This window comes from Nelumbo nucifera, chromosome 3 (assembly GCF_055504915.1).
Source record: "Nelumbo nucifera cultivar China Antique chromosome 3, China Antique-T2T, whole genome shotgun sequence".
Classification (NCBI taxonomy): Eukaryota; Viridiplantae; Streptophyta; class Magnoliopsida; order Proteales; family Nelumbonaceae; genus Nelumbo; species Nelumbo nucifera.
In genome coordinates this window covers 58,882,480-58,897,566 of record NC_142651.1, presented here as the reverse complement: position 1 = coordinate 58,897,566, position 15,087 = coordinate 58,882,480, and the positions used below count along the sequence as shown (strand labels likewise).

The 15,087-nt window shown below is 39.8% G+C and overlaps 1 protein-coding gene across 7 annotated transcripts in view; it reads left to right on the top strand.

Annotated features, from left to right (window-relative positions):
- Positions 1-15,087, top strand: part of LOC104602155 (uncharacterized) — a 64,863-nt gene that overhangs the window by 16,456 nt on the left and 33,320 nt on the right. For 4 of the 7 annotated variants that reach the window (XM_088901083.1, XM_010265748.3, XM_088901084.1 and 1 more), the window contains exon 5: positions 4,968-5,168. The exons of 2 other annotated variants lie outside the window; for them this stretch is intronic. In XM_088901083.1, the coding sequence (XP_088757209.1) occupies positions 4,968-5,168 (201 nt within the window). The remainder of the gene's footprint in view (positions 1-4,967; positions 5,169-15,087) is intronic. One more of the 7 variants, XM_010265749.3, reaches the window with a different exon arrangement.

Here is a 15,087-nt window from a genome sequence, read left to right as displayed (position 1 = left end):
GGAGGGTGTAAAATTTTGGGAAGATGTTTGGATTGGATGTTCAACTTTCAAGGATTTGTTCCCTTCTCTTTATTCTGTCTCTTTGTATAAAAATAAGTGTGTGTCAGACTTTCTTACTCCTATTCTTCCTAGGAGTCACAATTGGAATTTTGGGTTCCAAAGAGGGTTGAGAGATGCTGAAATTGCGGAGCTGAATGGGTTGTTGCTACTTCTTGAATCCATTTGTTTAGATCCTACTAATCTGGACAAGTGTATCTGGGTTCCTCATCCTAAAGGGTCTTTTACTTGTGCTTCCTTTCTTTAAATCTCTTTTCTTGTCCTCCCCTTCTCAGTCTTTCCCTGTGAAGGAAGTGTGGTATCGGCCTATTCCTATTAAAGTTGGAGCTTTTTGTTGGGAAGTGTATCATGGGAAGATTAACACTGGATATGCTACAAAAAAGAAGACCTTTCATGTGCTTATCCCCAAACTGGTGCACTCTATGTAAATCAAATGAGGAGAACTGTTTCCACTTACTAATTTCCTGTCCTTTTGCTGCAGATATTTGGGAATGACTTCTCTTTGTATGGTTGCAACCTTGCAGGCGGGCCTTGCCAACAGAGGTAGATAAGTCTTTTGACCCTTTACCTTAATTTAGCCTAAAAAGAGGGGAAGGATCATGTGGAGAAGTGCTAGAGCAGCAATAATTTGGACTTTGTGGGAAGAAATAAACTATAGAATCTTCTTAGGAAAGGAGAGAAGTAAAGAAGAGGTAAGAGATTGCATATTGGTGAGGATGATACATTGGCTTAGGAACCTGGCTTCTTTCTCTCATTGGTCCTTTGATGATTTATGGAGAAATTGGAAGGTAGTGGCGAAAAGCTCCTCCTCAACAGTAAAAGAGAAGGTTTTGTGGACACCTCCAGCTGAAGACTTTGTGAAATTAAACTTTGATGGGAGTAGCCAAGGTAATCCAGGTCCCTCAGGTATAGGAGGAGTGTTGAGAAACAAGGAAGGAAGCATTATGGCTCTATTCTCTGGTCCTGTGGGATCGGAGGACTCTGTGATGGCAGAACTGCTTACTGTCATGAAAAGGGTACAGATTTCAAATGAACTGGGTATAACAAATTTGGAGATTGAAGGGGATTGAAAGCTGGTAATTGGTTGGTTGAAAGATCCAGACTCGACAATTTGGTGTTATAGGGGTGAGATGAAATTTAAATGGCTAACCAGGAACATGAACTTGAGAATAAATTGGGTTAGGAGAACAACTAATGCTTGTATTTGTCTCAGTTAGCTAAACAAGGGGTAAACAGGGATAGCTTGTATTTGTCTCAGTTGTAATTGATTTCTGTTTTTTTCTCTGTTTTTTTTAATGTCCAAGTGAGAGGTAGCATCTCGTGCCTCTCTGTGGGAGGCTTGTATTGTTTATTTCTTATGACTATTAATATACAATCTTTTTACTTATCAAAATTTGTAAGAAAAATAATCTATAAATGATTATACTTATTATCACATTTTTTTTGATCATCAAAGAAGAATTTTATTTGAAATTAAATTTAAAAAGTTTTACAACTTTGTGTTTGGGACTAGAAATCCCATACTATTACATATTTCTGTTCCTTTTACAATGCAGCCCAAAACAATTGTTGCCTCAAAGCTCCTTGTTTAGCCCCTTGTACAATGCTAGCCCATTTGTACTCCTAACCCATTTGAATTCTGCCTCTACCTCCCTTGCAACATTTTCCACTTCCCTTATCACTTGTTTGAAAGTCCACTGAGTAGTTCTATTGTTTTTAGCCCAAGAGATGATCACCTTGGAATCCCCTTCAGCCTCAATATGCCTCATTCCTAGTTGCTTGGTTATCTTCAATCCTTGTAGCAATGCCATTAGCTCAGTTTTTAGAGAATTGCCCATGCCAATAGGTCCAGAGGATAATGCTAATATTCTCCTTTCAGAATTTTTGATTACTCCCCCGATACCTGACAATCCCGGATTTCCAAATGAACTTCCATCAAAATTCAGTTTAATTCTGTTACCATCTGAAGGTTTCCATTCCGTCCTTACTCTCTCTTTCACTCTTGAAGATTGTGCTATTTCTGTCCAGATCTTATAATGTCTGTGACTAAGAACTCTTGGAAAATATGCAAAGAGCTTACCCAATGGGCTACTTTAACTTTAATTGTGTCAATTACCTCCTCTGTTGTTCTACTCTTGTCTAAGAATATTCTGTTATTCCTTTCTTCCCATATTGCCCAACAAATAGCTGCCTTTGTAGCTTTCCACATAACCTTCCCTCTTTTCTTTGATTGCCTCAAAAAGTCTCGGTTGAAAAGTCCTGCCACATCTTGAGGGGAAACCCACCTGCAACCAAAGAGAAGACAAAAAGATTCCCAAATATGATGCACAAAAGAACAAGATAATAATAGATGTGTCAAGGTCTCACCACTTTCCTTACAAAGGAAGCACATGTGAGGAGAAAGGCAAGCATAAGGCCTTCTTTTCTGCAGCATATCACACGTATTAACCTTGCCAAGGAAAATTTCCCAACAGAAGGCTTGAATTTTTGGGGGGGATAGGCTTACTCCAAATTTGTTTTATAGGGAAGTCCCCAACCGTGTTATCACATTTTTGAACCCACATCTTGTGTCTAATTTTATCCTAAGCGTTTGGGGCTCTATATTCATATATTATAGATTTGATAAAGATAAGAATCCCCTCAAGTGTCATGATGGCGTCACTCTCTACATATTTCTGACATTTTTTCGATAGTAAAGGAAAAGAAAAACATTATTAAGATAAAAACAGTAATACATGCTCACTATGGAGTTTTCACCAGAACAGAGATCTCTTATGATGATTCCTTACAATAGAAAACATACAGAAATAAAAAACTGAAATCATTCAAATTCTGCTTAAGACTCCACCAACCCATGCTGATTGTAATTCTATTCTACTGATGTTTTTAAACCACCCTCATTGTATAGGGTCATTTTTGTAATTTTGGTTGTTTTCTTAATGTATACAATTTTTGAAAAAAAAACAGAAAAAAAATCCTTATGACCAATGCACCAGTCTACCACCACTCGCCAACTGTGTCTTTGTTCTTCAAAAGTTCATCTATTTCTTTATTTCCACACTCCCCAGCAGACTGCAAAAGGAATCACACTTCATGAAATCTTTGCCTTTTTTGGCTCCCACTGGTTCTAGGCCAATGAGATAAAAATTCAGATGACTGATTTGGAGCTGTCCTCTGCCTCTTCAAAGTTATAAAGAAAAACTCCCAAGTGAAATCCACAAAACTGAATTTGCAAAATAAATGAATCATACTGTCCTCTTTTCACGTTACATGCATATTAGGGAATTTGAAGGCCCCTATTCTTCAAGTGATCCACTGTCAGAATACTATCCATTAGACCAGCCATGCAAAGGCTTCCTGACTCTGAGGGATGGGATTACCCCCCTGAAATGGCATCTTTTCCCCTCTAAATTTCTGACCACTCTACCATAGAATGGATTAGTTGTGAAATTTCGGTTCTTGCTTTCTTCCCACTATCTCTCAAGTGTCATCTGGTTCATTGTTTTCCATTTTAACCACTTCCAGTCTAGTAATCCCTAATATACATTCCTCCACACCTGAATCTTGGACATCACACCACTTGATCTCCTCTCCTCCCAAAACATGGACTAACCATTATTTCCTTGTCACTTATCCTACCATACAGCCTTGGGCATAATTCATGTAACTTACCTTCACTAAACCATTATCCTCCCCAAATCTTACATTTTAACACTCCTCCTCTAACACAAACTTCATATAACTTTTAAATCCCAACTGGAAAATCATAAGTCCTTTTCAAATGCTTACTCCATATGTAGAAGTAGTTTCCCTTGTGCCCCACCCGAACCTCACCATGCCATACTTGCATCCCACCACTCTTCTCCACAACACCCCCTTTCCTTCCCAAATCTCCATAACCACTTGGACAGCAAGGCCTTATTGATTCTCTTACTCTCCTAATGTCCAATCTACCTTGATTGTTTTGGTCTGCTTACTTTCTTCAAACTCAAAAATGAAATCTTTTTCTTTTTCCTCCACCTTCCACAGAAAATCTCTTTGAATCTTCTCAATCTGATTATTAATCTCTGATGGAACCTTTGATAATGATAAATAATAAACTGGTATACTGGAAATTGCACTCTTAATAAGAGTAATCCTTCCCCCTAGAGACAGCTATTTGTATTTCCATGTGGCTTATTTCTTCCCGTCTATCAATACTTGAGGATGCTTCTTTCACTCCAATTGGCATTCCCAAATATGTGATGGAAAATGGCCTATCGTACAGCCCAATTCCACAACACACTTAAGTAAAGAACCCTCTATTTTCCCCACCCTACCATCATGCTCTTATTCAAATTAATCTTCACCCCTGATAAGCCTTCTAGGTTTATAGTAGCTTTAAGAGCCTAAATGTAGCCTTAATGAAATTTAATGTGTCAGCACATTGCAAGTGTGAAATAATTATTCCTTCCACACTTACTCTAAAAGCCTTCAACAAATCCTCTTTACCCATTTTTGTTATTTTACTTAGCACTTCCAAAGGAGACTTATGTGTTGTTCATCTCTGTGCTCCTAGCCTTCTACTGTCCTACAGTCCACACAAGCTCTATGCCCTACCTTGTTTTGCAATTTTGCTTGATCAATAATAACCCTCCAAATTTTGACTTTTATATATTTTAAAAGTTATCCATAGAAGAAAGGTTTATTTTAAATACATGGCAAGGTCTTTGGGCCAAAATTTGTTCCATGAATGTAGAGTGAGGAGAGGAACATGAGACTCCTTTTTGGCTACAAACTAGTAATGGTCATACTCACTAATTATTATTATTATTATTATTATTATTATTATTATTATTATTATTATTATTATTATAGTTCGACTTTATCAGTTTTCCTTGAAGACTTGTCTCTTTTTCTTTTCTACACAGAGAGACCCATTGATGTCACATTTTCGTAGACAGTATCCAGCACGTTCGTTCCAGAACTCTTCAATTCGGTCATCAAACCGTGGTCGAGTTTCAACCTCTGCAAGAATGGCAAGACCGAGAGCTAGCTTTCTTGGTCAATCTCCTATCATATCATCTAGGGAGAGAACTATTGAGTTTCCATCAACTATGGATTTTGAGACGGTATTTCTTCTTATTCCCCATATGCCATTTGATATTTGTTCATATAATTTCTTGTTACTTTTGGCTTCTTCACCAGTCTATTTTTTTTTTCTTTTTCTTTTCCTTATTGATTTCATCAATTGGTCATTTTTGATGTTGGAGCCATAGAGTCATAATTTGATTTCTGTGAATTCAGTACAATTGTGAGGTTGGATCATGCTAAAACTTATTAATGCTCTTTAATCATATGGTGGTATATCTTTTTTTTTGATCAGTAACCAGAAAATTTCATTAATTAATGAAGAAGATACAAGTGAACATCCCGGAGAGAGATAAACTCTCTTAACTCTCTCCAAGATGACAAAAACGTACAGCAATTACAGAACAGCCCAAAAGAGTTGATCCCTTTCCACCCCTTGCTTTGCCAAAACATCGGCAAAGACAATTGCACTCCTTTTAACCCACTGCAACTTGATCTCTATATCTTGAATTAAAGACTTAAACTTCCTCCTTTCATTGACAAATTTGCAGCAGCCAGTCTCATCTTTTTGCAGCCAGTCAACTACCAGCTTTGAATCCCTTCTATGATCAACCTTCTTATATTCAGCTCCTTGCCCTTCCATCACAGCCAAGATTTCTGCCCTCAAGGAGTCTCCCACATCTATTGGCCCTGAGTAAAGGGCAATAACACCTCCCTCCTCGTTCTGAAAAACACCTTCAATACCTGAAGGGCCTGGATTCCCCTCACTACTACCATTGAAATTCAGCTTAATAAATCTGCTAGGACATATGGTGGTATATCTCCATGAAAGGAAATTATGTGTTAGACAATCTGGTACTTGTGGCCGATAGGAAAAATTATAAATTATCTGAAGAACTCTAAGATTGATAGTCTTGATTTAAAATCCTCAAGAAGGATTGGGCATCTTTTTAATTTTTAACATTTTTAAAATTAATATAAAACATCAAAAACAACATGTTCTAAAAATGAGTGTAGTTGAGATGGGTGAGTGACAAGACCGTGAAAGGATGGAATTAGAAATGAGTGAGGGATAGATGATTGAGATGGTTTGGTCATGTGCATGGATGATCAATGACTGCACCAGTGAGGAGTGACTTGGTGCAAGTAGAAGGCTATAAAAGAGCAAGGAGAAGACCAAAGAAAGTGTTGATTGAAGTGGTAAGATATGATCTAAAGACTATCAATGGTAGGACAGGATTTGTATAGCCAACATAAAATAGTTGGATTTAAGGCTAAGTTTGAGTTGAGTTTAAAATTAATAGATCAAAGTCAGGGGGAAGTATAGTTATGCCTTTGATATTGGTTAACAAAATTAGGACATAATCTTCTTTATATTCATCTTCAATAGCGTTCAGAGTATGGTATATTGAAGCCTACTAACTTGTAACCTTCCATGTGCCTAGAAACATTAAGTATATTATTGCAACTCTGAAGATAAGAAATATGTTAATATGCTAGAGGAGGTATGCACCTGTCCAATCCATGGAGTTTAAACCATTCTTCATGATGATACTTGGGTATATGAATATGGTTGGTTTACTTGCCATGACAAAATACTGGGTATTGCATAATCACTTCTAGAGTATATGCATTTCTTTTATCGATAAAAGTATTGTTCTGATGGTTCAGATACAGCCTATTCAGAGAGAGAGAGAGAGGGAGGGAGGGAGAATTTGTCGAATAGGAGAGTCAATCCTTCTCCTAGTCGACCATAACTATTTACTATATTAATGAAAGATGCAAAGTCTAATATGCTCCTACTTAAGAATGGGACAAGTTACTTAAAACAAAACAGAATTGATAATGCACAACTTAAAATACAATGAAAAGACAAAGCTACCCCTACTCAGATGACTCTAACACTCCCCCTCAAGCTAGAGAATATATGTCATATAATCCTAACTTGTTACATATATAGTTCACTCTTCCTGAACTTAACCCTTTTGTGAACAAGCCTGCCCATTGACTACTTGAACTCAAGTGCTCTGTGCTTATCATGTTAGACAGTTTTGTATGCCCTTAGCTTCAATCAGAATGATGTACTTTATGAGTTTATTGTAAATGAATAAAAGTGCATATTTGATTCATGTTCCCTTGGTATGTTTCTGTGTAATACCCTTAAACTGGACACTTATTGAGACTCGTGTTAGTTTAGAATGTTCACAGCCAGTGGGTTGGTCTAAGGAGACCTATCCTGACAAGGTTGACACAGTGGTGCCACCAAGTCGGTTGGGGTGGCCTGTCTCAGCTGCCAGGGTGAGACCCTAGGCACATACAGTGTAGGATTAATTGAATCTATGAACTGAACCAGATTTCCTGTATTGCCCTAGACCTTGGAGATTGATGGGAAAAAATGGAAAGTTACACCCGACCCTTAGACTCGATTATGATACTGCACTAGGTGTCGGATCGGATTGTCTTTGATGTACCAATCAGTGAGATCCTTAGTGGGGGTCAAAAAGTGGGTGGAGGCCATGAGAGCAGAGATGGACTCAATGGAGACCAATGGAGTCTGGACTCTAGTAGATCCACCCTCCGGGGTAAAAGAAATTGGTTGCAAATGGATTTACAAGAGGAAGAAGGGCCCCGATGGTAGGGTTGAGACTTTCAAAGCTCGTCTGGTGGCGAAAGGGTACACTCAGAAAGAGGGCATCGATTATGAGGAGACCTTTTCGCCTGTGGCCATGCTTAAATTCATTAGGATCCTGCTAGCTGTAGCAACATACCATGATTATGAGATTTGGCAGATGGATGTCAAAACTGTATTCCTGAATGGAGATCTTACTGAAGATATCTATATGCAGCAGCCGCAAGGCTTCATTGCTGCAGGACAGGAAAACATGGTAATGTAAACTTAACAGATCCATTTATGGACTTAAGCAAGCTTCTAGAAGTTGGAACATCCGTTTTAATTCTGCTGTCAAATCGTTTGACTTCGAGCAGAATCCGGATGAACCCTGTGTCTACAGGAAGTACAGTGGAGATAAGGTTACCTTCTTGGTTCTGTATGTAGATGACATTCTACTCATTGGGAATGATGTAGGAATGTTAACTACGGTGAAAGTATGGCTTTCACAGCAATTCTCCATGAAAAATCTTGGAGAAGCCTCTTATATACTGGGTCTTCGACTCTATAGAGATAGATCGAAGCGGATAATAGGATTATCCCAATCTGCTTACATTGACAAAATAGTCAAGGGATACAGCATGGAAAACTCCAAGAAAGGAAATGTTCATTTCAGGCACGGAGTCACTCTTTCCAAGAAGATGTCTCCCAAGACTTTTGAGGAGATTGATGGCATGAAAGATGTTCCTTATGCCTCAGCCGTAGGGAGCATCATGTATGCCATGCTGTGCACTCATCCTGACTTAGCTCAAGCAGTGAGTGTAGTAAACAGATTTCAGGCCAACCCAGGGTAGGAGCATTGGACTGTTGTGAAAAACATACTTAAGTACCTTCGAAGGACAAAAGAGTTTTGTCTAGTATTCGACGGTAGGTCACTACAGATCCAAGGGTACAAGGATGCCGATTTCCAGTCAGACCCAGATGATAGAAAGTCTACATCTGGATATGTTTTCACGATAGGATCGTGTGCTGTTTACTAGAAAAGCAACAAACAGGGGTCACTACAGACTTTACGACCGAGGCCGAGTACATTGCCGCAAGTGAGGCTGCCATAGAAGTCGTATGGATGAAGAAGTTCGTTCACGAGTTGGGAGTAGTTCCGTCCAGCACATCACCCATCCCATTGTTGTGTGACAACAATGGAGCCATTGCTCAGGCTAAGGAGCCACGAGCCCACTCGAAGTCGAAGCACATCGAGAGAAAGTACCACGTACTGCGGGAGATTGTTGGTAGAGGGGACGTCCTGATTCAGAAGGTAGCGTCAACGGAAAATGTAGCAGACCCATTGACCAAGCCACTATCACAGAAAGTGTTTGAGAAACACGTGGAAAGCATGGGACTTCGGCTAGTACCTGATTGGACCTAAGTGCAAGTGGGAGCTGTTAGACAGTTTTGTATGCCCTTAGCTTCAATCAGAATGATGTACTTTATGAGTTTATTGTAAATGAATAAAAGTGCATATTTGATTCATGTTCCCTTGGTATGTTTCTGTGTAATACCCTTAAACTGGACACATAATGAGACTCGTGTTAGTTTAGAATGTTCACAGCCAGTGGGTTGTTCTAGGGAGACCTATCCTGACAAGGCTGATACTGTGGTGCCACCAAGTAAGTTGGGGTGGCCTGTCTCAGCTGCCAGGGTGAGACCCTAGGCACATACAGTGTAGGATTAATTGAATCTATGAACTGGACCAGATTTCCTGTATTGCCCTTGACCTTGGAGATTGATGGGCAAAACTGGAAAGTTACACCCGACCCCTAGACTCGATTATGATATTGCACTAGGTGTCGGATCGAGCTGTCTTTGATGTACCAATCAGTGAGATCCTTAGCGGGGGTCAAAACCTGGGTATGTTGGGACAGTCCGAGAATTCATCTAAGTGGGTGATCATAGTGACAGGATCAGCCCCTTTGTCGGACAAAGGTAATGATTGGGGATACACTCTCACTGATGGAAACCAAGACTGCCGGCAACCGATTTCAACCGTTGAGATTTGTTTTGCAAAATATATTTTATGAGATATAAAAGTATATACATTATGGTTTCTAAAATGTTTGCAAGAAGGTTTTAATTCCCGGGATCCATCTAAGTAGAGAGTGCAACACTGTTCCTTGCAGCCGAGGGAGAGGTCCTCTTTTGTCGGGCAGTGTGTGATCATTATGGGCTGAGAGGTTAGGTGTAAGACCATTGAGGATAATACCTGATGGGCTAATCTTGCATCTGCCCACAGTTCCTGGGTGTTACAAGGTGGCTTGGCCCAAGGACCACTTTGGGTAAGTGTTGGGTCCATAGAGCCCATTCGATGGGTTTCAGGTGGTGCACTGTCTTTAACAGTGTATTTGGCCAGGCCTTGTAACAAAGGCTGGGCCGAACCCATGCGGCTGATGTGTAGATCAATGCTTGGGTCCCACACCATACAAGGAAACCCAACTGGGCAGCAGTTAGGAAGGATAAGTGAGCACATAAGCTTAATGGGCCTAAAGCCCATTTTGAACTGGGCTATTTATTTTGTTAACAAAGGGGCGAATTTTGAGATGGATTAGCAGATAGGATAGGGTCTTAATCCTATCCACTCAGAGAGTTTAGATTTGAATATGATTCAGATCTAGAAACCTCCTAATGAGATTAGGAGAAAGCTAATCTGATCTGTAGATAAGATAAGGGTTTATCCCTATCACTTAAAGAGAAGTCTTATCCAAATATGATTTGGATAAGCTGCTCCTAATTGGATTAGGAGCTGATCTTTTAGGTTAACAAAAGGAAGGGGGCGGCAGCTTTTAGAATACACACAACACATCAATTTTTCTTGAGTGCTGAAATCAAGAATAGAGAATTCTACACCCTGTGAATACTCTCTTGCCGCCTCCCTGCTCTTATTGCCTTGTTTTCCAGTTCGATCTCCTGTTGTGGGAGAAGTCAAGATTGGATCTTGACATCAGTTCTTTGAGAAAGGATTGAAAGGAAGCTGTGCTCACGTACCATCCTGCTGATTCTTGCGAAGGACAGAATTCTTGGAGAAGAATACTGCTGATTCTGCTCCATCCTGCACTGCGCCATCTTCAGTGGGAGCAGTTTTTGGATCCTTCCTTGGGCGTGAACACCTTCGTTGGGAGATACTACTTCTCCGTATCAGGTATAATTTTCTTCTACTCCTTTTGGTTCAGATCTGATTCAGTTTAAGGTTCAAGAATGGTCATTGAAAATATGATTTTCTAAATAGGGAAGCGATTCCCAGTTGAAGGTAGAGAAAAATTTTTGAAATTCGCCCCTTATTCCGCAATCTTTGGGCGTCCATGGGATGGATCTCTCATCCCCTCATATCAATCCAGCGAGGACTTTCTTCCTTACAAAGTGGCAACCAACCTCTATGTGTTTTGTCATCTCATGAAAAACCGGATTAGATGAGATGTAGATTGCGGCTTGGTTGTTATAGTACAATCTCATAGGTTTGCTCATTGAGAATCCAACTTCTTGTAGAAGATTTTTCAACCATACTAATTCACATGTGGTGTGTGTCATGGCCCTGTATTCAACTTCAGCACTACTCCTTACCACAACAGTTTGCTTCTTACTCTTCCATGTTACTAGATTTCCTCCAAAAAATGTGCAATAACCTGTAGTGGATCTCTTGTTAGACACCGAGCCTACCCAATCTGCATCTGTATACCCAACTATTTCAAGTCTTCCTCCCGGCTTGTACAACAACTTGCGACCTGGAGCTCCCTTCGAATACTACATAATTCTAAGAACTACATCCCAATGAGGTACTCGGGGGTTTTGCATAAATTGGCTCACCACACTGACGACAAAGGAGATATCTGGTCTTGTAATGGTTAGGTAGTTCAGCTTTCCCACTAATTGTCTATATCTTCTAGGATCATCAAGCATTTCACTTGCATCACTGATGAACTTAACATTTGGTTCCATGGGTGTTTCAATTGGCTTAGCACCTATCAACCCTGTTTCTTCCAACAAATCAAGAACATATTTTCTTTGGCACAAATTTATTCCTTGTTTCGATCTGGCAACTTCTATACCCAAGAAATACTTAAACTTTCCAAGATCTTTTGTTTGGAAATGGTCTTGTAGAAAGGCCTTTAGCCTGTTAATCCTTAGTCTATCATTACCAGTTATGATTATATCATCCACATAAACCACTAATAAAATCTTTTCGGCTTTAGAATCATAGTTAAACATTGAGTGGTTGATCTGACATTGTTTTATTCCGAAGTCTTTCACCACTTCACTAAACTTACCAAACCAAGCACGAAGAGGATGCATTTTTAATGTCAAGCTGAAACAAAGGCCAATCATATATAATTGCTAAGGAAATCAAGACGCGAATTGAACCAATATTAGCCACAGGGGAGAAGGTTTTCACATAATCTACTTTCACCACTTCACTAAACTTACCAAACCAAGCACGAAGAGGATGCATTTTTAATGTCAAGCTGAAACAAAGGCCAATCATATATAATTGCTAAGGAAATCAAGACGCGAAAACCAATATTAGCCACAGGGGAGAAGGTTTCCACATAATCTACCCCATATAACTGAGAGTAACCTTTAGCAACCAGTTGGGCTTTCAACCGTTCCACACTAACGTTTGGTAAATATTTAATAGTATACACCCATTTACAATCTACAACATGCTTACTTGGAGGAAGAGTGGTGAGCTTCCATGTGTGATTGTGTTGAAGAGTAGAAAGTTTCTCCTCCATTGCTTGACGCCACCTTGTTGACAATGGGAAGATCAAGGTCAGAAGAGGTAGGCAACACTGGGGTAGGAGCAACTACAGGATCTATAGACAAGGTAGAAGCCGGAGGAGGTGTCGGTGTCTATAGATGAGTATACATGTGCCGAATCAGTGATCGTTTAGTATGAATCTACACTGGAGGAGGTGAAGGCTCAGTCACAACAGGAATAACCGGAATGGGATCACCAACTGGAAGAGGAAGAGGGATCAATGGAGAAGATGACGATACATCAGGACTTGAGAAGAATGGCATAGACTCAAAAAATATGACATCAGGACAAACAAATGACTTCCGAACGGTAGGATTGTAACACTTATACCCTTTCTGGGTCCTAGAATAGCCAAGAGAGATACACTTAGTAGAACGTGTGTCCAACTTGTCTAAATCAGGGCCTAGATTACAGTAGAAAGCTTGCTAAATTAAAAAATATGAAATAAAAGAGTTTCTTGAAGAAAGAAGGAAGAGAGAAGGAGAAGAAGAGAAGAAGAGAAGTTGAAAAGAAAGAAGAGCAATAATCTGGCCGCTTCCTTCACTTATTATTTATACTAAAAATAATAGAGCAGTACAAAGATAGCTATGCCCTTAAAGGGCGGAAAGACATAAAACAACATATATAAGACACAAAAGCATAATAAAATTTGGACACACATAACTACTGTGGTCCCCATCTCCTATCTAACAACTAACATAAAACATCTACTCATAAAAAATATCATAAAACTGATTAATCTTCAACACTCTCCCTCAAGTTGGGAGTAAATGTCACACATTTCCAACTTGCGTAGATCATGTTCAAGCTTGTTCTTTGCCACCCCTTTAGTGAGAACATCAGCCAGCTACAACTCTAAAGAGACATAAGGCAAACACACTTATCTGGTTGTTACCCTTTCTCTTATAAAGTGTCTATCAATTTCAATGTGTTTTGTCCTATCCTGCTGAATTGTATTGTGGGCAATATAGATTGCAGCTTGATTGTCACATTATAACATCCTAGGTTCCTTTGCTTTCACCCCAATCTCACTCAAAAGAGATCTAACCCAAAGAAGTTTTGAGACACCATGAGCCATGGATCTATACTCAGCCTCTACACTTGACCTTACCACAACCGATTGCTTCTTACTCTTCCAGGAGATCAAGTTTCCACCTACAAAGGTACACACTCCTGATGTAGACCTCCTATCATCTAAGCATCCTGCCCAGTCTGCATCTGTATAGGATTCTAGCTTCAGATTCTCATGATTTGAGAAAAGAATGCCTCTGCCAGGGTGCTTTTTTAGATATGCAAGTATCCTCTCAATAGTTTCCTAGTGCTGAATCCAAGGTGCATGCATGTACTGACTCACAACACTGACAACATAAGAAATATCTGGTCGTGCCGTACACAAATACAATAGTCGATTCACCATTCTTTGATATCTCCTCACATACTTTACCAACTCACCATCCACATCATTAATTTTGTGATTTGGATAAATAGGAGTGTCTGCTGGTTTGCATCTGACTGTCTCCTTGTCTGGGGGGAGATCAACTATTTCCCAAGTTTGGTTTTTAACCAAAGCATCCATCTCATCTTGCATGGTTGTTTTCCACTCAGGTTTGGGGAGCCTTAGTAACATTTCTGGGTATAGACACAAAATCAAGGGAAGAAGAAAAGCACGGTTGGAGGGTGATAAGGCACTGTAGGAAAGATGGTGTGAAATGCAATGGGTTGTACACTTTCGCTTCCCCTTACAAAGTGCAATGGGAAGATCAACATCAGTGGGATCGGCTACAACAATGGTGTTAGGGACAAGAACATTATCATCAGAAAGCATGACAGGCTCAGGCTCAAGAGGAATACTTGGAACTGTATTTGCCGAATCTAGAGTTTCAGAAAGACTAATAGAGAGTGGTGTGGGTTGAGGATGTGTGGAGTCAACCATCATCTACCGGCGCTGATATTTCTGTGAGGCTGCCCATAGTGGCTCAGGTAATGAAACTGGAGGTGCAAGTGCTGGCTAAACTGATGTAGGTGTTGGCTGAACTGATGAAGGCACCAAAGAAACAGGAAGAGGAACAGATTGTGAGTTCTCCTCCCCAAAGCTCTCCCCCTGAGGTCGAGAAGAGGAAGGTGGATTCAAAGAAGGTAACATCCATTGTGACAAATCCGCTCCTCGATACTGGGTCATAACAGAAATACCCCTTTCGGTTCTGAGCATACCCAAGAAAAACACATTTCTTGGCCTTAGGATCCAATTTCTTGCGATGAGGGCCAAGAATGTGAACAAAGAAAACACACTCAAAAACCCTTAAAGGTATATGAAATATCTCCCCATCTGGAAAAAGAAGACTAAATGGCACCTTAAACCCCAAAGTTCGTGAAGGAACACGGTTAATCAAATGCACAGTTGTAAGAATTGCATAGGAACTGAAGCACACACCATAAGACTCCTTGCTACCTCCACAATGTGATTGTTTTTTCTCTCAGCAACTCAATTCTGTTGTGGTGTATATGCACAATTGTTCTGATGAATTATCGTATATTCTAGGAGATA